The 26,853-nt window shown below is 37.5% G+C and overlaps 1 protein-coding gene across 10 annotated transcripts in view; it reads right to left on the bottom strand.

The window, feature by feature from the left end:
- Window positions 1–26,853, bottom strand: part of stau1 (staufen double-stranded RNA binding protein 1) — a 33,723-nt gene that overhangs the window by 1,878 nt on the left and 4,992 nt on the right. For 3 of the 10 annotated variants that reach the window (XM_069883791.1, XM_069883790.1, XM_069883788.1), the window contains 13 exons: window positions 24,388–24,651; window positions 21,318–21,442; window positions 18,391–18,547; window positions 17,915–18,050; window positions 16,673–16,844; window positions 14,263–14,361; window positions 10,848–11,060; window positions 4,566–4,709; window positions 4,333–4,479; window positions 4,141–4,249; window positions 1,925–2,256; window positions 364–486; window positions 116–201 (listed from right to left, as the gene is read on the bottom strand). In XM_069883791.1, the coding sequence (XP_069739892.1) occupies window positions 116–201; window positions 364–486; window positions 1,925–2,256; window positions 4,141–4,249; window positions 4,333–4,479; window positions 4,566–4,709; window positions 10,848–11,060; window positions 14,263–14,361; window positions 16,673–16,844; window positions 17,915–18,050; window positions 18,391–18,547; window positions 21,318–21,442; window positions 24,388–24,583 (2,039 nt within the window). In that variant the 5' untranslated portion in view covers window positions 24,584–24,651. The remainder of the gene's footprint in view (window positions 1–115; window positions 202–363; window positions 487–1,924; window positions 2,257–4,140; window positions 4,250–4,332; window positions 4,480–4,565; window positions 4,710–10,847; window positions 11,061–14,262; window positions 14,362–16,672; window positions 16,845–17,914; window positions 18,051–18,390; window positions 18,548–21,317; window positions 21,443–24,387; window positions 24,652–26,853) is intronic. The other 7 variants (XM_069883794.1, XM_069883792.1, XM_069883793.1 and 4 more) reach the window with 7 other exon arrangements.

Here is a 26,853-nt window from a genome sequence, read left to right as displayed (position 1 = left end):
ATGGTCCCCACATTGGCATAACCAAACACCTCAGAACCGCAGAGGCAGCAATTATCCCTGATCCTGAAGCAATGCCCAATAGAGAATATAAACAAGAAAACTAATGTACACTTACACAGCAATTGGTCCATTTCCTGTTCTTGATATTTCTACATTTTGTTGGTCCAGCTCAGACAACAATTTTAAGATATTAAGAGCAGCCTGGAAAAAGAATGTTATGATTTTATGAACAAATAAAAAGACAATTTTGAAAGTCTAATTCTCCAACACATGCAATTGCAAGTCTGGCAAGGAAATAATTTAATCAAGGGCTTAAAAGGCTTTAAACCATCTTGAAATTTTAGATTATGAAGTATCTTTTACCATATCATGACAGGACTCGACATCTTTTCCAATTCCATGACTGATCAGAGGAGGTTGGGATGAACAATTTATCAATGACACATACTCATTCTTGTTGTTTTTTGGAAAATCTTTGTATTCGACCTAGAAAGAGATGAATCACATGACCAAAATCCAAACAAAGCTGAGAGACAGTCACAAACTTAACAGATCGGAGACAGGGAAAAAAAGCAGGAAAATGGGGTCAGCCATGATTCAAATGGCAAAGCAGACTTGAAGGGCCAAATTCTGTTCTGACATTTTAGAGTTTAAAAGCACACAAGAACCTGTCAGAAATACCAAAGAACCAATGGTCTACCAAAAATAAGGAACTGAAGAAATAAGTTTTAGTTTGATAAAAAATATTGAAATTCTTATGAACAAAAAGCTAATAAATTCCAAGAACCTGATAAAAACACATTCCAAAGTTTTCAAGGAGGCTCAAATATAAATAGCAAATGCTCCAATTACTATATTCCAAAATTCTACAGGTCTATGATTGTTCCTGTGGATTGAATAGCAATTGTGACACCATGATTTTAGGAAGGCGAGTGAAAATAGTACCACAGACCTCATCTGGTATCTAGATCAGCTAATATCAGTAGTATAAAACATACCAGAGTCTGAAGAATGATGCAAGAACCTTAAAAATAACTGGATTGAGCCATGAGATGAAAATTTCCAGGAGTTCTTTGAAAACTTGTCCAGTAGAACATACAAGGTAAAAAAGGATCGACCCATTTGAGATATCAGCGAACTTCCAAATTAGGATTTTATGGCAATAGGAGTAACAAAGTTTACAATTGGTTACTGGGCAGAATGAAAATTCACAGATCCTTAGATTGGCAGGCAGTGAGTAAAGGGAAATTGCAGAAATGGGTGTCCTATCAGTGACAACCAAATACAGTCCCAGGTTTGCTGATACATAATTACAGGCAAGTATACTGAGCAAGTAAGAATATGGCAGATGCAATATGGGGGAACAAAATTAAGTTATAAAGATGAAGACTTATTTTTAAAAAAAAGAGAATGGATAATGTTGATGTTCACAGGAACAACTATGCCTTCTAGATCTGGACCTCTATTCAGTGAAATCATAACTCATCTTGTGAATCTTGTCTACTTTTCTATTTGATTGATACATGTACATCTTTTAACTCGACAGTAAAATAATCTTTTGAGGATCTTCGATTTGTAAAGATTACTTTATCAGTTAAGCCAAATCACAACACCATGCAGAATGCTATCAAATTTGGCAGGAAATTTGAATGTCAAAAATGGGAAAGGACTTGACCAGGAAATTCAGTGTCTTTTGCATGAGTCAAGTCAAAATTAGTTATCCAAAATGAATACGAGAATGATGCCATATAATTTTGAATAATACCAGAAGTAAAACAACCAGTTGGAGCAAGAGAAAACAATGCCTCAACGGCTGGATGTGTTTGCCTTCTTGCAGGAAGAAATACATTTCAAAAAAATTCTACAAAATTAGTAATCAATATTAAGTTCTCAAAAATATATTCCCAGGATAGATTTGTTATACCTGCAATGCTTGAACACTGGCTAGAAAGTCCAACTGTTCTGAAGGTCTGGTTAGGGTACTTTGTGGCTTGCGGGCTGCAGGGTTATTTTTCAATATAGTTTCAGCAGTTAAAGATGTTCCCCCGTACAGGAGTTCTCTTGCAATTATTGCAGTAACTGTGGCCATTGCTGGATTTGCTGCAGGCCTGTTAAAATCTTTGCTATGATGCCCTTGGTTGACTCCAACAGCCTGTGCTACTTCAGGAACCATTGGCAGGATTCCAGCAGGAAGTTGCTGGTGGCTGGGATACGGCATTCGAAACTCATCTTCCAGACGCATACTTCCATCTTTACCTGAAATTGTACAAGTGACATTTTTAATTGTATTAAATATGTGCTGCACCACATGAACAAAATGTTACAGAATTCATAGTCCACTATTTTTATATTTGCATGACATCTGTAATTTTGGGTGGGTCAAATGTTGCAGCCCATATCTTTCCATCTCTCCTTCATCCACCGCCCCCCCTCCCCCCACCCCCACCCCCACCCCAACTCCTCCCCAGGGCCAAACAAAAACCTGCTCAAATATACATTCTCATCAAAAAAAACTTGTGACAAATTCCTCACCAACTTGGTCTTTGAAAATAATTTCCACTTATTACAGTAATTGAAAGGTATCCCTACTACACACCAAAGCTGCTGCCCCAATGCCCTCAGCCCACAATTGATTTATTACAACTTTCAGCACACATCTTAGAAGCTTATCTAAAAACTCTTGCATCTCCCTCTCACAATTTGGTGGTGATATCAGATATCCGGCAATGCACTAATTCCTTTTATTTCCATAATTGTAAAGAAAGATTGTTTGCACCCTCAAGTAACACCTTTGATCAATACCACCACTCCATTTTATTTTTTTTAAGAGGCTTACAAGGAGCCATAAAACTGTACAGTAGAGAAAATGGCCTTTTGGCACAATGAACCCATACTGGACAAGTTGCCTAGCTGAACGGATACTTTTTGCCCATATCCTTTTCAATCTTTCTAGTGCATGTACCTGTCTAAATGACTTTTTTTTTAAAAAGTAACCATACCCACCTCGTCCAATTCCTCTGGTAACTCATTCCAAATAGCAACCACTTTAAAATTTAAATGCCGTCTAGTTCATGTTCCCTTACCCTAGTGAAAAGTGGCGATCATTCACCAATATTAAGGTCCCTCATGATTTTGCATAGTTCTGAGGTTACCCACAGCCTCTGACACTCTAGGGGAAAAATGCCCCACATATCCAAATTAACTTAAGAACTTAACTTCTCTCATTCCAGTACTCAGCTTATGGATCTTGTATGCACCCTTTCTAGTTTAATGACATCCTTCCTATAGCTAGGCAACCAGAAATCCACACATTACTCCCAAGTGTGGCCTCTCCAACATCCTTTACATTTGAAACATTGTCAAGCCCTGGGCGAGGAAGACGAGCATGCCCAATGCCTTCTTCATTACCTTGTCTTCCTGTGTTTCCACTTTCAGGGAATTGTATACTTGTAGCCCTGCATCTACACATTCTACAAAATTTTCCAGGCCCCTACCATTTACCATACAAGTCCTGGCGTAATTTAACTTGACAAAATACAACAGCTAGCATTTGTCCCAAGTTCAATTTAATCTCCCATTCCTTGATCCATTTTCCCTAGATGATCCTGAAATCTTAGATAAATCTCTTCACCGTCCACTATACCACCAATTTTCATGCCAGCTGCAAACATGTTAACCATAGCAATTATGTTCTCTCATTCCAATTATTAGTAATATACCAATGGTCACAGGACTCCAATAATAAAAACCCTCCACCTACTACTACCATGTCAATTTTGTATCTAACAGGCAAAACTTACCTGGATCCTATATAACCTTCCATACAAGCCTACTATGCAGGACTTTACCAAAGCCCTGCTGAAGTCCAAGAAGACACTGTCAATTCTTTTAGTTCCCTCTTCAAAAAATTCCATTAAATTTAAGATACAAAATTTAACACTGCATTAATTTCAGGCAGTTAAATCCTCAAAAATATATGGTCATTTTATTTATTCTGGCTGCTTTACTCTTTGTGGGACTTCCTACAACAATTGCTAAATAGTTAGCCCCTTCAAAAGTCAGTAGATGAAGAGAGTGAAGAAGATCAAGTAGGTAAATCAGATGAAAGAGGGTGGAGTAAACTTGGAGTGAAATACTAACATACAGATCTGCTTCCAGGAAGCAACAAACCTGCTGCTGTATCTTCCACAGAGGAACTGGGTTCAAAAAAGGTTACTTTCCGTCCTTTAACAGGTTCTTTCAAGGTTGGCTGAAAAGGAAATGAAAACTTATTTAGAACAGACCATGTAATAATCATATTTTTGTATAATTGAGATATAGGGAAACTATTACCTTTTCATCAGTTTTCAAAGCTGGTTTAGGTGGCTGAGGCTGAGGAACTTTGAAACCCAAAAGCTCCAACATTTTCTCAGCTGCATTTCGCTTGGCAACTTTCTTATTTGGGCCCATTCCCTCTGCTACTTGACAACCAACTTTTACCTAAATAACAGAATACAGTTCAAATTATTTGCGCTTGTATCTTTCAGAATCTATAGAAAATCAAATAAATTATGTAACAGTCTCACCCGCATTACAAACTCTCTGAGGCGAGGAAGACCTCGTTCTACCATTAATGTATATTCAGGCTCCTTTTCTTTTTTTGCTTGTTGAATTTGAGCTAGACGGCTGATTGGATTCATTCCTTGCCCATATTCTGGACTTGTCTGTAGCTTAAAAATAAAAAAAATGCAAGCTCAGCATTTCAGCACGAATCAAATTAAATCAATGGGCAAGATGATGAATGAAGTTCAACTTTAGAAGCCAAATCAGAAAAGCCAGATTGTTTTGGATTCAGTTACAGAAGAAACCTAATTTTTTTTTTGAAAAATTGAAAATTTACAATGCTGAATCTTGCAGGTTTGAAACACCAAAAGTGGTGTTTTTTGCCACTATTTTTTCACCTTTGTATTCTCCACAAGGAAGAGAAGGCCTGCTCCCAATCCTAGACCATTTTCCTGTCAAATTGTAGAAAGTGGTTCAGGAATTTCTGAACCACAGAGAGGTAGAAAACTCCAATGGGCTTGTCTTAAGTTGAGAGGTACTGCTGCCATTCTGCCTTACAAATGCTTTTGAGAATAACTCACCAATTCTCCCCCCAACACTGCAGCAAACTTGTACCCATCCAAAACAGCAAGAAACAGTTCATAAAGTAATAGTCTAAAACTAAAGTATCAATTCAGATTACTTCAACTAGACAGGATGTTCAACTAAAGGAAAAAGGATGGAATCTGATAGAAAATGTGTTATTGAACACTGAAACAAAATCCAAAAAGGTCATTCTCATCTTAATATTCAAAAATCCAAAATCGCCTACTAATGATGTGACCCTAGTTCTATGAACACTAAGAATTTATAAAGGAAAAGGAAACATCACAAAGTCAAGATATATTGCTTACAAGCATGCATTTAAAGTAGAGAATGATATCAATTCCCAGAATTTTCATCCCTCACGGAAGGTAAAGATAAAATGCTCTCATGAGAAAGGAAGATCATGGAGCAGAAAATAACAAGGTTCAGGAATTGTATTAGTTTTGAAATCAGGCTAACTGATTTTCACAAAAGATTATCAATAGACATACGTTTTATCCAAGTATTTTAAAAAGGGTAAATAACTAACGTAACCAGGCTACCTAACTCTGATAATTGACGGAAAAGTAGAAATAACTTATGAACACACCTCCACGCTGTAACTTAAAGGTGTTTTATACACAAAGCTTCCAAGGATCAATTCTTTGAAAATGATTACATATGATACAAGATGGTCCTGGAGATTAGTCCATACACAGTACAAATAGTCCAAGGAGGAAAGTTGTTCAAAGAACTACAAGGGCCAATGACAAGTTAGATAGTAAGAATCTTTTCTCGCAACAGGGGTGTCAAAACAAGAGAGCAGCAGTTTAAGGTGAGAGGAAAGAGTTTTAAGAAAACTTTTTGAAAATCCAGATGTCTGGAGGTCACTGCCAGAGGAGATGGTGGAGCCAAAGGAAGTGGTGGAGTCAGATGAAATCACTGTGTTTAAGAAACATTTAGATAGGCACTTAAATAGGAATGGCATTGAAAGATACAAATCTAATGAAGGTAAATGAGATTAACGTGAATGAACTAAAAGGGCAGCCTTGTCAAAGCAGGCCAAAGCACCCGTTTGTGTTATACAACTATAACTATCACAACTGGTTTCACATAATCATCACGGTGAAAAGCAATGCCCAAATTTGAATGTGGAGGTACAATTACATCTATTTATCCAAAAATTTGCACAATTCCCATTAAATTAGTTAACTGGGATACTATATACAGTCTATGCAAGGAGCATGAAGTACATCAGATACAATACACAATCTGCTGGTTATGCATCAGGTGAAGTAAAGGGAAACCAACATTTTGGACCTGGACCCATCATCAGATATCTGCACATGTTTGGATCACATTACCTTGATGAGTAGGCATGCATATAAAATAGATAGGAGGTTTCTTCTCTCAACATCCTGAAGCTGTTAGAACAGTAGCCCTGTCGATGATATGATACAAAGTACCTTACCCAAGTGTTTGTGATTTACTCATGGAGCTCGATATAAAATACTAGCTTTGTCTTCAACTGGACATTTTTTTTAAAAACTCACCCACTCTTGTATCTGGAATAGCCTCCAGATATTTCTATTTCCTTGAAGGAATACAAAGTCAGGTCCAAGAAACCTGGTCAAGAATATTAGTTGATCAAAAAGATCAGTGACTTCACCACTATGGTCAACAAGCATAATCCAATCTAGAATTTTTTTGTTCATCTCTATAGCTTAGAGCCAGTTTTCCAAAAGATGCTTGCCCCAGCTAGTTAAACCACGGACATCTTTCAAAATTGCCCTCATGCTTTTTTTTCTTTGCTTTGACCACTGATATTTTACTCATAAATGTATTTTTAATAAATACCATTTTGCTTTATGTTGTGTTGTTAGCTTTCCCCATACACAAGCAAATTACTAATTAACTAACCTATACTGATGTCATTTATTTCCCCTTCCATGGCTTCATGATGTTGGCTTCACTAGGATTGAAGGGGCAAGTAGAAGCGACAGATATTCTAATATGAAGTGCTATGAATAACCAACATATCTTGTCCAAAAGCCATGTTTTAAAGGTTTGTGGGAAAGGGCAAAGTTAAGGAGTGTAAAAGCAGTAGTAATCCCAAAGCAAATTTGATTTGCAATCTTAAAGATTAACTGGTAACACTACCTGCACCGTTTCTTAAATATTAAGATGTTTCATATACAATTTCTAGCAACCGAGAGCAATTTCAGGTCTTGTATGTTTAAAAAAAAACCAAATGCATTCACATTTCTAATAATAATCAGAAGCAGGCATGGGCCATCCAGCTTCTTGTACTTAAACCCCTCCAGCTGCTCAGGATTCCACCACCTGCAATTCTTCTTTCTCTGAGGTACCAACATATTTGCACAGTGCAGTGAACGTTTACCAGGTTAGTTCCCAGGATGGTGTTTGTGGCAATGATGTGAGCTTAACCAGACAATATTCCGAACCTAGAAAAAACATTGTAGCCATCTCATTGAAATGTAGAAAACTCTTTGGGGACTTAGCAGAGTAGGAATGGAGCAAAAACAATTTGCCAGAGGAATTCTGAGGGTCAAGAAACATCTGCGTATTTGGGGTTTTTTTTTGGGGGGGGGGTGAGAAACGTGGGAGGAATTGTTGACGTTTTGTGTCAAGATCCTGCATACAGTTTGTTATGCCTCCAGGTTAGAAATAGACTCCAGATTTGCTCTTGGAACAATAAGCAGTCAGCCTGGTAGGATAGGAATAAAACATTTCTTGAGTCAGAGGAGAGTGAATCTTTGGAATTCTCCACCTGAATATGCTGTAGAGTCTCAGTTACTTAATATGGCACTAAGGAAACAAACTTAATGGATACTGATAAAAGAGAAGCTGGAAGGACTCAAAAAAGGTCAGGCAGAATCCATGGTCAAAGATTTGGGTTGGGATACTATTCATTTCTCCAGTGTACTATTCCACGACTTAATTGAGATGACTGTTAACTTTGCTATCATAGAGAAATCTCCAGGCTGGAAAGAGAACTTAGATGCCACATATGGAACATGTTTGGTAGTCAATGCCAGGTCCTGCAATCACCCTGCCAGTCAGTGTGCAGCTCAAGCACTCAGGGTTGAAGAACAACACTCTCTTCCTAACCTCGCAGGCCATGTCTGTACATTGCCTTGGTAGTTTATGCTCATTCTGAAGAATATAGAGATGAATCACAGTTTCATTGCTGATGAAGCACCAGTAGTGGCAGTGGTTCCTTGCACAACAACAGAACTAAATAGAGGAGTGGTGGGGGCGGAGGGTGGGCGGGGATGCACACCTGCGAGTTTCAACTCAAAGAGCAAGAATGTTAGAACAAATTTGAATCCGAAAGGGTTGCTTCAAGGTGCCAGTATATACCGTTCCTTTGATAAGGAGGCAAGGCCTGTCCACAATATTCCAGTTGAGCTCTGGCCAGGACTTAAGCTGAAGATGTCTGCTTTTGTATTGAAATCCCCCTGTAAAATGCCAACATCACCTTTGCCTTTCTAATTGCTGGTCAATCATGCAATTTTCAGTGAATTGTGTCCATGGAACTGATTCTTCTTACCAATCTTTTAAATAAATAAATAAAACTTTTTTTTTTCGAACCAAAATAGATTATTGCACATTTGTCCACATTATGTTCCATATGGCATGGCTTGCTTGTTCATAAGCCAAGGCCATAATCCCCTGTATTGTCTCTGCAATGGCACACAACCCACACTCCTATCTGCCAAAAGAGAGACCTGGTGACATTGCTCCCCACCCAAAGATCATTCATTACAATAACTTATTTCAGCAGATATAAAACAAGATTAATTATGCTCCAGGATAACTTTCCCATTACCAAGCCTGTGTCTTCAAAAGTAACATTAACCAAAGGGCAGTTACCTACATCTCATGAATTATCAAAAAGCAGTGCATATTTTTCAATTGATACTAACTTCATACGAGAGAGAAACTGTGCAAGAACATTGAAGACAAATTGTCTCTGACATTTTAGAACGTCAAAAAAAAATTGTGGGCCATTCAATAAAAACTAAATTAGAGCAAAAACTGTCCAATGTGCAGTCAGAAAATCCTATTATTTTGGGTAATAGACCTACTGAATGACTTCTCTTTGACTGCACCACATCACACACTACTTGCCTCACACCTTCATCAATGCATGTATAATTTGCCTTGCCCACCTTTATTCAGTCACGTTTGAATTCTTTCCTAGCAGATTTCAGTTCCAATATTGAAGCAGTGCTATTTTAGACAAAAGCCACCCCTATCCTTTCTGACCAAATCATCCCTAAATGTCACTCCTTGCTCATCCACCTCAGCAACACTATGGGTTTCATTCAATCAGTTGCAATGGTTTTACTTCCCACTTCCAGTTACCCAGAGAAATGTTTGAGCTTCCCAGTTACCATCAACATGCAACACTAATACTTGTTCCCACAATATCCACCTATCATGCATTCTTGCTCATTTAAACACTCAAAGTTCATAATTTTCAAATCCCTCTAAAAACTCCCACTTTTACTATTTCTAAACATTTGCAGCCCTCCAACCTCCCAAAACATTGACACTGTCTTGAGTTTTTGTCCCTTGATCATCTCCATTTTTAAGCACTTGACCATTTACAGCACTGTATCTTATGACTGAACTGAGCTTTGGACTTCCCTTTCCAAACATCCCCAGTCTCTGTTCTTCCAATGTTTGAATGTTTCCTTTCTGAAATCACCTCATCTTCAGAAAAATGTTTAAGCAGGAGGATGTCAGATTTATGTAGTTCATTATGATACCAAAGAGCACAAGAGGACAGGAAAGGAGTCGAGGCCTATAAACTATATCTTACTCTTCTACCCAATGACAAAATTTGTTTAATAATTTGCTTGATAAGGGCGGCATGGTTAGTGAAGCAGTTAACGCTACGCTGTTACAGCGCCAGGGTAACATTGGAATCCAGCATTGTCTGTCAGGAATTTGTACGTTCTCCCCTTGTCTGCAGCTGCTCTGGTTTCTTTCCATCGTTCAAAATGTTGTAGGTCAATTGGGTGTAATTAGGTAGCATGGGCTCGTAGGCCGAAAGGGGCCTATGTCTGATGAAAATTGTCAAATAAATCCAGGAATCAGCTTTAAAAAAAAAAAAAAATTGGATCAATGATTATAATTGTCTCAAGATCAGTAACTGAGACATGTCTTCATTATTCTTTTGCAATTTGCCCTCTGAAAACTTGAATGTTTTTAAGATAACTAATCTGGCAAGATGAAAAGGAAATTAGAATGTTATAGTCAATGCCACAAAAGACAATTAAAACTCAAATACTAACCAAATACTTGCATTTTTCAGCAGAACTTCAGACCAAGCTAATTTCTTGCAATGATGAGTTTATCTGTCATCTTGCCAAATGTCACTCAAGTAACAAAAGAGGAGATTCTTTTTTGAAAGATTGGCTGCTCCAATCTTGACATTTTTTTCAACAGAGATTTTCAAAAGGTTTCCTAATAAGTACTTAATTCTGGCTATATTGTATACTCCCTCCTGTAGTTAAGCTTCAGCAAAGCACACAACTCCTCAAGGTGGAGCAACATTTCCATTGAGGAGCTCGTGGGATGCATCCATTCATGTTACAAGTTGAAACATTGCAATTCTGTTTCAGTAACTGTCTCAAGATAATAATCCACTCAACACCAAGATTTATTTTTACATGAGTTTTTTTTAAAAGGTTGCTTTTCATACACACCTTCACTATTGATTTAGTTTTCTTTTTTATGCGCGGTTTCACTTTTTCTACAGTGGGAAGCTGTGGAAGCTTCTTCAACTCCTCCAAAACAGCTACTGCAGCAGCTTTCTTGGATATTTTCTTACTTTTCCCTTCTCCTTCTGCTGAAAATTCTCCAACCATTACTTTAGTCACAAAACTTTTCATGTGAGGAGGACCACTTTCTTTTATTACCTATAAAGAAACAAAATGCACTTCAGCAGATAAAGCCCAATTTACCCATTTGTTTGAGTTGTGAAATCATTGGTTTGATGACATTTCAATTGTAGTGCACAATAAAAATATTGGTTATCTATCTGCAGGCTGGAAGCTCTGTACAAGACAGGTTTTGGCAACAAGCATCCAATTTGATCATTTAAAGTTACATATTACAAAATGATGGCAGTGGTGCAAGGAGAAAAAGGGTGGTAATGCTTCACCGCAGCAGTCGGCATGCTGATTGTGCAAACAACTTCTGATTTGTTGCCCACAGTCACACATTTGTGACAGAATTTGAGATCTCATTCTTTTGATCTTGGGGTCCTGTACAAAGACCACCACAAAATGCTAACCTCTCATGACAAAATCAAAAAGTGTGCTTCCTATCTAGTGTTATTAAAAATAAGTCACTGACTTTAAAAAAAAACTATGATGGAATGACTATTTAACCCATGTAGAGAGGGGAAAATGGCAGCCCTGCCACTGGTGCTGACCCCGCACCAGAGTGGGGAGCGGAAAGACAGCACTCCCCGCAGGGTCCAACTGCCCAGTCCGACTGCAGTCAGCTTTGGCCTGTTTAATAAACAGTTGTGTAGTGGTTAAAATGTGTTTTATGCTTGCATCTGTCTGTATGTAGTTTTCACATATTTCATGCTGTCTCCTGCCAACAGCCATTTTGAAGGTCACGACTCTTGCTAGAGTCAGATAAATGTTCAGTTTGATTTTGTTTTATGAAAATGGAGACATTACCACTTTCCGACAACTTTTATTGGCCGTTTTACAACATTTAATAAACTGTGGAAAACTCAATTCAACTTTAGTACAGATTTGTTTGAACGAGTCACAGACAGCAATCTGCAAATTCCTGATAGCGACTATAAAGAAAAATAGTCGCAACAGATGGTTTATTGTAAAATCTGACAACTGTGGGGTCTGGGTCCAAAACGGTGGGGCATGATTGGCAGTGGTAACGAGGGAAGCAGAGGATAGATGCAGAGCACTAGGAAATGGACAGAGCATACTCCATTTGAGAAGCAGATGACAACCTACGGGATGGAGAACATGGCCGGCAGCAGACCGTTGAGGGGCTCTAAAACTGATGATCCACGGACTGTTGGAGACTCAAGGTGAGGAACCCTCACAGGCTGTGGTGTCAAGAGACTCGCACCAGGCAGCAGACTGCTGGAGACTGCCTCAAGATTGACTGAAGGGGTACCAGGTATTGGAACCTGAATGTGAGAGGGTGTTGAAGGCTTCCGATAGTGTCCAAGGTTTTCACCTGGAGCTTCAATTGCTGATGGTTTGGACTGAAGGCAATGTGGTTGTGGAAGCACTGGAGGTGAATCCATTGATGCTCAGTGACTCCAGGGGGACTCCCTTTTGCTTCTCTTTCTCTGGCTGTAAGGGGTGCTGGGGAATTTCTGCTAGCAGAGAATCTTTGTCTGCCTTACAGTAGACTAAAGGAAATTGTGCAATATCACGTTCTACTTCATTACATAACAATAAAATAATCTTGAATCTTGAAAGTCAGTATTAACACACAACTCTACTATTCAAAATACTGAATCAGATAATTTGGAGCCAAAATATTATTTCTCTCCAATATTTCAACTTCAAAAATGATTATTTTGTTACCTAATCAGATCACTCAATACTTAGTTATTTTAGAAGTGCAAGGTGACTAATTTGACATCAAATGATACAAAATCAATAAAGTTGATAGAGGAACCTAATCTTTAGAACTAACAAGTTATAGAAGCCAATGTAACCAGAACTCCGCATCTAATAGATTTTGAGGTGGATGGAGAGAAGCATGCAAAATGTAAACACCTGAATATTCTGACCATAGAAGGCAAATTACTTAGATCAGGTTTTATATTCCATTTGTCCTCCATACTCTGCAAATTAAAAGCAAGTTTTTTCCCCCTCACATTTTCAATTCTGAAAGAGTTTTAACCTGAAACATCAACCGTTTCTTTTCATAAATGTCACCCAACCCAAAAGCTTCCAGCATTTTAATACACCACTAGGTGCTGTAAATTACACAGCATGATGGCCCCAATCAGAAGTTATTAAATACAAAAAGCCAGAGCTTTCAGGGAAGGAATGACAGTTCCCAAAGAACCAAAAATATTCCACATAACCAAGAAACGGCAAGAAATGTCACAAACAAATTCTACCATGAACGAGCAGGGCAAACTGTCTTAAAATGACCACAAAAGCTTCATAGGTTTAGCAATCTTCATACTTGCCATTAATTCAAAAATTAGACAAATCAAAATAGAGTAAACCCCACCCCCCCTCCCCCCACCAGCTCCTAAGGTGGGTGGAAGATGCTGGAATAGTGAATTTGCCAGTTGCTTGAGATTGTGTGTTGTGTGATTGGTGAACCAATTTTAAAACGTTCGTATTTTTTACCTATTTATTTTCCATTTTTTTTTGCCAGTTGCTTGAAATTCGGATAATGGGGGTTTTACTGTTCTGATGTAGTAGCTAACAAAGCAACAAGAGGTTTAAACAGGTGGGAATGTTCTAGAATCATAAATTCTTCCCAGTAGAATGAAACAAAAACCAAAACAAAGTTTAAATAGAGTAACATGGTCTTCCACTTAACTGTTAGGTACATACTTCCATCCTCGAAAAATATCAAACAGTTCAGTCCTCTCAAGTCCCACAGCATAGGATTGAAAATGCATCAACTCTCACAAATATTCCACAAGAAAAATCCCACCAAGAACACACCCTATACCATCAAACAATGAAAGTCCATTGCCTCTGGGTGGTCCTATTCTTCTCATAGTAAGATGTAATTGTGAATATCTTTAATTTTTCATCTTGGATTCAAGTTTCAAACAAGGAAAATAAAAATAAGCAATTGAGAAGCGTGGTAACCAGACCGTAAAATCTCTGCAATATACACATACATCATGACAGCATGAGCAATGCAAATAATTCAGAAGTTCTGACATTGTAGGTTCTCAAGATATTTCATGATCACGTATCCTAAACAAATTTAATAAATGAAAATCGGAAAGTAAATCAACTGCTCATCAATGATTCTTGCAAGTGAATTTGGATCAAGTAAATTTATTCAGTTTGCCAAGATGCAAAAACGATCACATCAGATCGATTAATAATTAACTAATGCAAATTAACAAAGATACATTTTAAAACTTACTTCAAAATTCACAGGCATGTTTCTTTTCAGTGCAATCTCAAAAACTTGACTTATTTCAGACTTATTGAGATCATCATCATCTGCTTCTTTGCCATTAATCTGCAAAGCAACCTGAGCAGTTACTAACATGAAAGTCCATAATGAACATTTTAAAAATAAGTAAACTTTAAGTTCAACATAATAGGATAATTATATTGAAAACAAAGTAAAATTTGAAAGTATTTCCACCGATTACAAACAGGATATTTGCAGGTAAAGTGTTTCTCATTTCACTTTCAAAGCATTTTAAAATACTTAAAATTCTTTTCTTCTAAAATAGAAAATGGACATTTGGCTTATCAAGTCTAAACCATCCCTTAAGGCAATGACATGTATCCAACTCCACCATCTATTTTCCTGCAAACTACAAACTCTCTCATTTCCATCAGTTCCTTGCTCTCCCATTTAAATCTGCCACTCAACAATGCCACGGGTGATTTACAGCAGTCAACTAACGCACCAACATGATTTTGGGACAAGGAGAAATCTAAATGATCACAAGGAGAATGTTTAAACTCCATACGGATAGCACCCAGAATCAGGATTGAACCTGGGTTCGGAGAGTTGCAATGCAGCAGTGTGAGTGGTCCACCAGACAGCTAATGAAAGAATCAATACATTCAAAGCAAAAGTAAGATTTTTTTTGTGTGAGGCTGGGTGAACAATAAACATAAAGGTGAAGGGTCAACTGTCCTGCTTGACAATGACGTCACAAGTTCTGCCCAAATCAGCTGCGATTGCAGACAGGTGGCATCTCCAATGTTACAGCAATGCGACATCACCCAAGATTTGTGAGCCCAAATTTCAGGAAAGGAACTCTATTGCAGAGATCGTCGCAATTGAGCCAGAAATGGCTGGTAAAATTGCATAATTTGCATTAATCCCATAAAATTATGCCTGTTTTTCTCTACTCGCCACCTGCATATATTTCATATGAATGATAATTCTTCAAGAGGTGTTTGGAAGTGAGGAAATAAAAGAGAAAGTGGGGAAAATGAGAAAGATTTAAATGACCAAGATAAAATACTTGAAGGCACTTACCATTCCAGTTAAAATAGAAACACTGGGGAATACACCCATGGATGTCAGCAAAATGCTATATTAATGGAAACCAGCCTGTCATGGATAGGATCTGAACAGGCCAAAATATTTAGATATTGGAAACTGAAAGGTCAATCAGGAGGCCGACAAAGATTGGGAGGCTCATCAAATGGTGTGAGTCTCAAATGTGGACAAGACAAAGGAGATGACAATTGGAGTCAATGGCTCAGTTGCGGAGAGCACAAAGTTCCTTGGCAGAGAATGGAAAATCGATCCTGGACCAGTCAGGAAGGTGCAACAGTGCCTACACTTCCTGAGGTTGAGTAGTGCAAGGCTAACGGCCCCCATCTTAATAACATTTTACAGCACAATTGAGTGTGTTTTGTCTGGCTGCATCATTGTGTGGTACAGTAGCTGCAAAGAGTCAAGATGGTAATCAAATCAGAGGATCATTAAAATGGCCAAAATGATCACGGAGGTCCCCCTTTCCTCTAAAGACTACATTCACCTGAAGCATTACATAAAAATGGCTCAAAGAATTGTAGGTGATCACTACCATCCATCACAGAGCTTCTCTGATCTACTAACATCAGGGAGATGGTAGAGGAGCATCAAAATCCACCAGACTGGGAATTTGATTCTTTCTACAGGCTGAGATTGATGAATGGTATCCCATAATCTGGGTTTCTTATAAATGAAACTGAATAAATTATTCAGAATTTTTATACATACCCAAAATATAGTGCAAAATAAATACTGTGCTGCATGAGAAATATTGCTCATGCACCATAGTTGGAGAAACACTCATGTCTGGTTGTATATGTACAGTCAGATGATAATAAACAAATTTGAGAATATCTAGCATCATTATCCATGGTTGAGAGGGAATTCAAATAACAAACAGACGAGGGAAGGGATTTTATGACAGTAGGCCATCTTCAGAAGAGAAATGGTTGAAAGGGAATTCAAATAACAAACAGACGAGGGAAGGGATTTTATGACAGTAGGCCATCTTCAGAAGAGAAATGGTTGAAAGGGAATTCAAATAACAAACAGACGAGGGAAGGGATTTTATGACAGTAGGCCATCTTCAGAAGAGAAATGGTTGAAAGGGAATTCAAATCACAAACAGACGAGGGAAGGGATTTTATGGCAGTAGGCCATCTTCAGAAGAAAATAGAGTTAGATATTTGGCAAATGAGGATCACAAGGAATTTGGCACATAATCAGGCATCTGGGCTGGCAGGAACCCAGACACAGCACGTCAGAAAAGTATTGCATTGACTTGACTTGAAAACAATGCCAAGCATTCCAACATGTCAGTACTCACAGTTGGCAACTTGGAGGGCAATGTTTCATTTTGCAAAGATTTGAGTGCTTTGGCAGCTGCATCATGCTTAGCAGCTTGCCTGGATCTTCCTTTTCCCTGGAACTGCTGGTTTCCGATTACGAGTTCAACTTGGTAAGTGACTGGTCCAACAGGAGGAAAAGGGTAAAAGTATCTTGGGAAAGGAAACAAAATATTAGTGAACATTTTAATTTGTGAAAGACCGGACAACAAAGATTTTGCTTCCTGAATATTATTGAGTGCATTTTATGGATTTTGGGCAGCTGATCACGAAAATCACCTTTACAATTTTCCTATCACGTACCATTTTTTTAAAATATAAAAGGTAACCTATTTTTTGTGATTTCCTGTCATATTTTAGTCTACTTAAAGCATACAAAACCATAAGGGGCAACATGTTATTGAAAATTCATGTTCTGCATTCGCAATTGGATTTCTTCCCTGATGATCTTGGTGCAGAACATGGTGAAAGGTTTCACAAGGACATTGTGACCATGGAAAAGCGGTATAAGGGCAACTGGAATCCATCAATGTTGGAAAACTAGTGATGGCCACTGACACAAGAAGCATCAGATTCTGAATACAAACGAAAATCAGGAGCGAAATATTTTTAGGTCAGTTGAACTAACATAATCTGTCAGCATCATTATGTGATTAAACATGCCAAATTCAATAAAAATTAATTTAATGTTTCTCCAGCTTCCTATGTGATACAGCAAATCTGAAATTGTGTTAATCTTGAGGTTGTCTATCATCAATCCCCATTTCTTTTCAGAAAGCAAACCTTTTGGAAAAAATTGTTGTCCAATGTTATAAAAACACTTCATAAAACTGGTTAGCCAGCAAACCCACCAGAACACAAGCACTATTTGATACAAGCCAATGAGCAATTATCAAAAGCAGCTGGTATTTCGCCCTATTCAAATGTAGCTCCTAAAAACAGCACAGAATAGCAACTGTCCACAAATATTTGGTCTGCGTTACTTGGTTGAAATTCACTGGGCTAACAGAAAAGTTCTCTAGACATTGCACTGATTACTGAATATTATTATCAAATCTATCACTGTTCCTTCATATAGAGGGACATTCTCTTTGCCTGCTTCATCAGCCATACATGAATATCCTCCAAAAAAGTGATTTTTTTTCCTTCTTGCACTATTATGGTTGAGAATGGATAAACCTTTTGCAAAGTCAACAATGTAGATCAGAAGATTAACAAAATACCTTTGAGGGTAAGCATTATTTCTCAATATGTTATAGCTCGGTCTTAACCCAGGATAAGGATCAATTGGTCTGTAGGTCGGTTTCTTTCCCATTTTCATACACAAGGCATTCAGCTCGACAGTTGGAGTAACACTATCTGAAAATGCAAGCATGATTTGTTTAATTCTGTGTCATTTGAGCACAAATATCGCTGATATACTACTGAACTAGTTGTAACATGTCTGGTTAGGATTTTCAATGTAGCTAAACAATTTTTTTTAAAGTAACCCACTTTTTAAAAAAAGTGAAAGTAACCCACTGTTTTATTTCCCCCTCTACCCCCCCCCCCTCACCAAACTTAAGACATTGCACCTCTACTTTTGGCAGTACAAGAGTCAACTCTGTTGATATTTTTAACTTCAGTATTGTCAAGTGTTTGACAAAGAGCAATCAACATTGCTTCTTTCAGTGACTGTTCTACTAAAACTAATTTTTACCAGGATTTTTTGAATCATTACGTGGGGGACGAGGTGGTGGTTTTGGGAGACTGGTTTCCACCAAGGCCTTTGCGGCTGCTGCATGCTGGGCTTTTTTAATGCTGCTTCCTTCAGCTTCCCATTGCTGGTCACCAAGAGTCAGCTGCACTGTAAAAACCTACAAGTAAAATTTAAAAGACATCACTCTAGTGCAAATAACAGAATCATGCTTAATTTCAGTGATTCTAAGGTTGCCTCTAGTTTGCATATTAAAATAAAAGCAATTAAAAGATTATATAAAAAAAATCGATAATACTTTAAAAATTACACTCTGCACACAGATTCAACTGTTTATGTACTGCAAGTTGTAGAATGACTGTTTATTCTTAAGCCATTGTTAACCATCTTACAAATAAGCGAGGGCATTCAAACAAAACATGCTTTGCAATATTTAAGAAATGACAGTTATGATATAGAAGCTGAACACTGCTTGTGCCATAAATCAATTATATTCATCGCAAAGCAAAATGTCTTGGATTACACACATTCTCTGAAGGTTTTCTTCCCCCCCCCACCTTTCCTCAACCAGAATTATTCATAGTCTACGATAATGCCTAATTACAGTTTATTAATTTCCAGCTGGGTAGTAAGCATCACCTCGATACTTAAACAGTATCAGCTCATACTGGTCCTCAACTGACACATGCATCTTCATGTTTGAAAGAGAATCAGCAAGCAAGAAAGGGGGAAGAGTATTCCTTTTCTATCTACTTTTACCAGTTAATTTAGCGCCTGAAAAAAAGACTGGGAATTAAACATTCTACATGTTGATGGAGAAATTCTTATGTTAGACTGTTACTTGTATTTTCATTTTTTTTTTTAAAAATAATTTTACTTTTTTGTTCCAATTTGAGCTTGATGAATGAGCGAATCATTTTACAAAATCATTAACATTTCTCATGGATTATAAACGAAGATCAACACAGAAGAGGCATAATCTAAAAATTCAAACCAGCATCAAGCTATTAATTTTCATGGTCTAATCATCGGTCTTCTCATAAAAATCCAGGTTTGAGAATAAAAGCTTAAATACCCTACTCAACAGTGTAAAATTGATGAAAAGGACAAAAACCATTTGTTGAAGTCAAGAGCTTTAATTTAATATGCAAATGAATATTCAGTAAGCTGACTGGAATTCTTGTTACAGGAAGTGCTGTAGGGCATGTGCAAGTCAAACCAACTCCAATGTATCTCATCTTTATTCCTGACCACTGTCACAAAAATCCTGTTCTTCCAAGCTGAGAAAGTGAAAACATTAAAGTCCAATTGTGAACCTCAGACAGTGCTCAAGAAAAACCCACATCTCTTCCATCCCTCCAGAGAGAGAGGGCTACAGTGGGCCTTACAACTACTCACACCATCTTACCACAAACATCGAATCGTGGCAAAGTACCATATGCTTGTAACTTCTTCCCAAAATCTTAGGCATGATTAAATGAGGGATTCAACAGGTCTCAGCTACCAGTACAAGTAGAACAGTGAAATTCCCAAAGCTTCAGACCCATTTCATTCAGTGTACTAAAATTATGATCTAACACTTATACCAAAAGCAAATGAGGTTTCAAGAGCAATCAATACAAATTCAGTGAATTCTGTGCCAGACCCGTTTGGATTCCAAATAGAATTCTTTGTTATGACAATCCCTGTTTCTGCGTCAACTGGAAATTTGAACTGTCACAAACGTGACAAATTTCTTTACTTATAGCCAAAAAGTTGGTCTAGCCTGTCACTTCTAACTCAACTGGTTCTTGTGCCAACACCAGGGTTATTGTACAGCAAATCTACGCTTCATTCAACCTCACCAGTAATAAGAATGTACATTTATATACTCAAGGACATTTACTAAATAGTCAAGAGTAAGAATTTATTGCCATGAGCATGTGTCATGAAATTTGTTGTTTTGCAACAGCATTATTGTGCATTACCGGTGCAAAAATTGGTATAGATTTCATTTTTTAAATACCCTAAAATAAATAAATTAGTGCAAAAGAAAAGATGTGGTAGTATCTGTGATTCTTTGTGCATTCAGAAATATGATGTCAGTGGGGAAGCTTTTTCTTGTACCGTTAGGTGTTCGCCTTCAGCCTCCTGTACCCCCTTCCTGATAGTTGCAGTGAGAAGAGGGCATGGTGTGGATGGTGAGGGTCCTTGATGAGGGAGGCTGCTTTCTTGAGACTCCACTTCAATGGAGTGAAGACTGATGTCCATGATGACACTGACCGAGTTCACAACTCTCTGCCACCTTTCTTTGTTCTGATCATTTGCATCTCCATCCCAGGCAGAATGGTCTACACCGTACACCGGTAGAAACTTGCGTCTTTGGTGACATACCAAATCTCTTCAAACTCCTAATGAAGGCAAGCCACCGGCAAGTCTTCTTCATGATTGCATAGATCTTCAGAGATGTTGATGCCCAGGAATTTGAAGTTCTTTACGCTTTCCACTGCTGAACCCTTGATGAGGACTAGTTTGTGTTCTCCTGGCTTCCCCTTCCCAAAGTCCACAATCAGACCTTAGTTTTGCTTACACTGAGTGTCATGACACCACCCAACAAGCTGATCTATCTCACTCCTGTACGCTTCTTCTTGCCATCTGTGTCATTGCATTAAGCTTTAAAAAGGAAAAGCGCACTCTGCAACATACCTCAGAATCAGACAGAATTTATATTTGAATAAAAATAATGGAGGCACAGACTAAAATTAAATTCTGCTTTATTGCATAAAGCCTCTGCATTGCTCTTCCCAAAATTTATGAAATTTCACCACGATCTTAAAAGTTCCAGAATACACACACAAAAAAAATCAGAAATAACTAATTCAAAACTTGAGAATAAATTCCAACCAAAGTATAAAGGCGGCTAGCTATCAAATTACATTTTTCATATTTACCTTGGCATGAGCTGGACCAAGTTCATTTAAAAGTTTATATTCTGGTTGAATCTTGTTGAAACGGGCTAACTCATTCACAAGACACATAGGGGTTTTCTCTTTGGGGTTTGCCATGTTTGAAGGAACTGAAAAATAAATTACATTGTATCAATCAATACATGTGTTTCTGTTTTATCACCAAAATAAGCTTCAAACAAATAACCAATACTGATCAATTTCAACATCAAGGACTGCTTGGGACAATTCTGAAATATTCATGTGTTGTCTCAACATAATGAAAGATCAACCTTTACCTTGTAATAATTAAATTGTCTAATAAATCTACATAAGAAATAATTTACTGTTAATACTGCTCTGGTTCAACCTGATCTGCAAAGTTATTCACAATAAATCATTCTTTCTTCCTCCCTTGAACTATAATAAATGGATGTATGCACAACTGCACAAGCTATTAATGAAAACAATCTGCACATTTTTTTTCCCTTTCCGAAGACAGCATGGACTATTATTAAACTTCAAGATAAATACACTGTACTTCAGTCCTCAAGAATCTCAACAAAAAATATAGTTAAATTATTTCAGAGTCTAAACCACTTTTTCTTCATCTGGAAAAGATGGTTGATATGATAATGCAAGGATGTTTAACTGCATGAGAACCATCACACACTAGCCAGTTATATTCAAACCCCAGATACTTAAATATTTCTTTCTGATTGGTCCAATATGAACATTACAGCCAAGTGTTTTGCAAAGAGTGGAACTTTGTTTCCTTGGGGCAATAACCCTAAAATTACACCAACAAGAACTATAACACAAACTAAAATTTACATATAATCACAAGATTCATCTCAATTTACAATGTAGAAATAGGGTAAATCAATTGGATGAACTGGATTTAAATTAATCGGTATAGTAATGAACTCGCATGCAATAACTCAAAATAATTTTCTCCTGATATCAAACAAATAATTTAAAACTTCACAAATCCAATCACACAGCAGGATGGAGAATTACTTGTATATACCCCAAACTGAAAATTATATATTTGCTTAATTTTTGTGAGTGTGTGCCAAAGAAAGAAAACTGCTCGAGAAAGCTTGTACAACCACAATAAATATAGTTGACCAGTGCTATTTACTACATATCTGGAATTCTCCAAAAGAACAAGTAGAGTACAACTCCGATTATCTGATTCCCTGAAATCCTCACTTAACCAAAAAAATTTAAATTTCAGATTAATGAGGATATCTGAAAGAAATCAGAAATCCTCATTTATCCATTTTTTTTTCTGAGCTGCACTGACCTAACAGGTTGAAAATAAGTTCACCTAACATGAAATTAGAACAATTGACCTCATTTCAGGTAATGAATTTCAGGTTCCCTCCCCCCTCTTTCCATTTCTTTTATACCTTCCCCTATTGACTTTTCTCTTCAACTCTCTCTCTCAAACTGCGTGCCGCTGTCTCCCAGCAGCAAGTGGACGGAAGAATCCCTTGTCCCAGTGTCATCAGGAGTGTGGGCTCCCAGGGACCTCAGTGGGGAGGTGTCGATGTTTGGTGGCAGCCAGCAATTGTTTTTGGGTGAGAATTAGACATTATTTTAATGCTTAAAAAACCTTCTCTTGTTGTGTAAACACCGTTACAGTGATTCACTGTTGCTCCTGGGCTACTTTTTAAAAAATGACCAGTTATCTGAAAAAAAGTTTATCCGACACAGGCCCAGTCCCGACCATTTTGGATATCGGAGTTGAACTGTAAGAAATTTGCAGTTAAATATTAACCACAAATATGAGAGCAGTGCTTAAAACTAAAAGGAAATAAATGTAACTATTTTTCATTTTAAAACTCCCAGTTTTGCTTCATATCAGATAGACTGCAGCAAATGTCAGCAATGATAGAGGCAAGGTGGAAAGTGTTTCATATTTGATTAATCAAATTCCCATCTGCTGGATGACATCACCAACAGAGCAGTAATGTAGCAACAGAGTGAGATGGAGAAAGAAAACAACCAAGATGACTGCAGCAGATATAGGAAAATCTTTAAGGAAATATAATAACAAGACAAAATATGCATGGATTTTTTGCGCGTGCTACCAAGTTGGCAAACTAAAAAAGTCCAAGTTGCTATGGGAAGTTTGCACACTCTCCCAGGTATGCGTGAATGTTCTCCAGGTCCTCTGGTTTCCTTCGACTGTTCAAAAACGTACAGGAGTTGTAGGTTCATTGGTGTATTTGTGCAGTACAGGTTAGTGGGCAGGAAGAGCCTGTTACCGTGCAGTATGACTAAATTAAGAATTTTAAAGGTTACAAAATATTGCAGTATACTGATTAAGTGCATAATATGCAAAAAAATTTAAGTTCCTCCCATTTAGAACACCGACAAATTCATGTCTAGATTACTGTACTTTTACATATGGAAAAGCCTTTTGAATTCTGCTAAATATGTAACTATTGGAGATATCACCCAAATTGGACTTCAGCATCATTTACAATTTTTCCAAAAACTGATCTGAAAACAAAAAAGGGATCGACAGCAAAGGAAATGGACGGTGGATTGCACCCTACTGGTGAGTTGACCAAGTACCCAGTGGAACTTCAAGCAACACCATCCTTTGTGGTAAAGCACCTACGCCTACCCAAGTCATTGCCAAGTTCAATGAGTGAATAATGCCTTGCTGTCATGTCTCAATGCCATATTCAAAAGAGCACTTAGGAAAAGTCAATAACTGCTAGCCTTGCTTGATCCAAGGAATGACATACGAGATGTATGGTGAAATCAATTCTTCATTTCACATTGAACAAAACAAAAAGAATCAAGACAGAACAATTTAAATATTTGGATACCAAATAATTTCTACACCATCTTAATAAACAAAATGGATTCTGCACAACTCCAATCTTAAAGACTTTACACAATTCCTGACAAGTTCAAATAATATTTTAGAGTTCACCAGACTTGCCTAATCAAGAGATATTGAAGTAAAAGAAGTTTAAAACTATTCTTATCATTAATTTATCATCGATTCACTATTCAGGTAACAGCATTTAATCTCCTCTACATTAATACATACCTGCAGCTGCGGTGGTGGAAGTAACAGACACAGAGGGTAAAGCTGAGCTTTGAATGGGTCTACTTGCACTTTCTGATGCCAAAGGACCAAGACCAGAAGGAATACTTTGGCCAACAGTGCTACCCATAAGAGGCTGTGATAGACCGGAAGATGAGTTATGAACCTGAATCTGAGACATTTCGCACTTCCAATTCATTAATTATTTTTAAGAAGATTAGATTTATAGGAAGATCAAGATCAGAAATATGCAGGAGCAGGATCTATCTGAAAAACAAAATGCAAATTATTTCAATTCAGCAGTCACATTCACCAATCATAAACACATTACTGAGCATAATCATGAGTCAAAGGTGAGGTTTTTTTTAATGTAATATTTTCATATGAATTTATTCATATTTAATTAGTCTGCCATCTTAATACAAAATTTGTAACATTGCCCATCATTTTATACTGTTCCAAAAGAAAACGCCTGTATATGTTCATGGCAATCAACAGTTAAGATAGAAGTGCACAAACAATAGTAAAAAATGTTTCCACGTATCTAATTTGGTAAATGAAGGAAGAACATTCTACAATCGTCAGCCACTGAGTCATTTTTCATCAATAACTCTGCACCTATAGACATCAATAAAAATTTATATCAAAAAAACAGACCCTTTCAAAAGAAAAGGGAAGAAATTGCGTTCAGTTCCATCACCTCATTTTAGAAAGGATGTGGAAATTCTAGAGAGGGTACAGAGGAGATATGCCAAGGTCTTGTCTAGGCAGCATGGTTGGAGTAGCAGTGAGCGCAATGCCTTTACAGTGCCAGCAATCGGGACCAGACCTAGGTTTGAATCCAGCGCTGTACTTAAGGAGTTTGTACATTCTTTCCCTGTGTCCAGGGCCTCTGGTTTCCTCCCTCTCTTAAAAAAAGCGGACCGGGGTGTAGGTAAATTGGGTGGCATGGACTCGTCGGCCAGAAATGGTCAGTTATAGTGCTGTATATCTTAAAATAGTGAATCCTGACTGATCGAGGAATTTTTCCCCCCTCTCTAGAGGGACGGAGAATGAGGGGTGATTTAATAAAGGTGCAGAAGATTATGAGGCATAAATATGGTGGATAGCCAGCACCTTTTCCCCAAGGATGACAAATACCAGAGGACACTTGTTTCAGGTGAATGGAGGAACGTTTAGGGAAGACATTAGCAGTGGGGTTTTTTTTTGCACTCAGAGTGGTGGGTGCCTGGAATGTATCACCAGGGGTGGTGGTGGAGGCTGGTACAATTGATGCATTTAAAAATCTCTTTAATAACACATGCTTGACTGTTTTCATTAGCATGTAACTTCAGAAGAGCTACACATAGGTAACAAATAAAAAGAAATACTAAGCTGAATCAAAAATGTTTTTACATACTCAACACTACAGGAAACAATAGGCCACCCAAGAATAAACCATGATTCTATTAAATTTGATTCTTTAACTGTTTAAAATTCTATATTTTTAATGCACATTGCTTCCCATTCTCCTTCACATCACCATTTCACAGTTGAATATTAAATTACACCTGTCCATTTTGCTAGTCAATTCGGAGGAAATTAGAGCAACCAGTGAGTCACTGCATTTAATAAATGCATTTCTAACAACTAGAAGTTCTGCAACCAAGGGTCAGAGAATTATTGGTCTCATTAATTCCACAGTCTTTATTTACTTCTAAAGATGTGCGTACCAGCATTTCAGTGGCATTCAAATACCAGTTATTCTTCCTCTCCAACTCTCAAAAACAAATGTGACTCTGCCTCATTTCCAAAATTAATGACCTCACACGGCTCCACACAAAAATTATGCACCACCATCCTGGCCAATTCCTTTGTCTATATTTCTCTTTTTATAACCTACTGTTTTCTATCCATTTACCGTGTCTAGCTTCTTTGAATCAAATAAAATTGGGATCCAGCATTGTTTACAAAACATCAACCGCCTGTCGAAACTTCCCCAAGGAAGCAATAGATTAAAAACTACTGAATTAGGCCAACAATGTTGCTCGATTTGTCAGGGTTAAATTATAAAGAGAGATTACATAAGGTAATGTGGCACTGCCTGGGCCATATAGTCATGGGTTTTTTTTTGGTAAAGACAGAAACCTTTTCTTCAAGTTGGTGAGCTTAAGGTATACTTAAATATCAGTATGATATTTAGAGGCACTTCTTAAAGAGGATGATAGAAATGGAAAACTTCTGAAAAATGTATCATTTCCAATATTACAAAACATAAGATGGACAAATGGGTAAAAGTAAATTGTTATCAGAGAATAGAACAATCCATGCCCCTTTTCCATCGCAATCTGCACTTTTTTTTAATATGCAAAAGAATATAGTTATACTCTCCACATATATTTTTGACTTAGATTTTCTAATGGTCATTGTTTAGGTCAAATTTGTACTGGACATTCTATCACACTAATTCATCACTCTCCATTCGGCTTA

This window comes from Narcine bancroftii, chromosome 6, assembly GCF_036971445.1.
Source record: "Narcine bancroftii isolate sNarBan1 chromosome 6, sNarBan1.hap1, whole genome shotgun sequence".
NCBI classification, from domain to species: domain Eukaryota; kingdom Metazoa; phylum Chordata; class Chondrichthyes; order Torpediniformes; family Narcinidae; genus Narcine; species Narcine bancroftii.
Note: the sequence above shows the minus strand (reverse complement) of the source record. Positions and strands in the feature narration are given on the sequence as shown.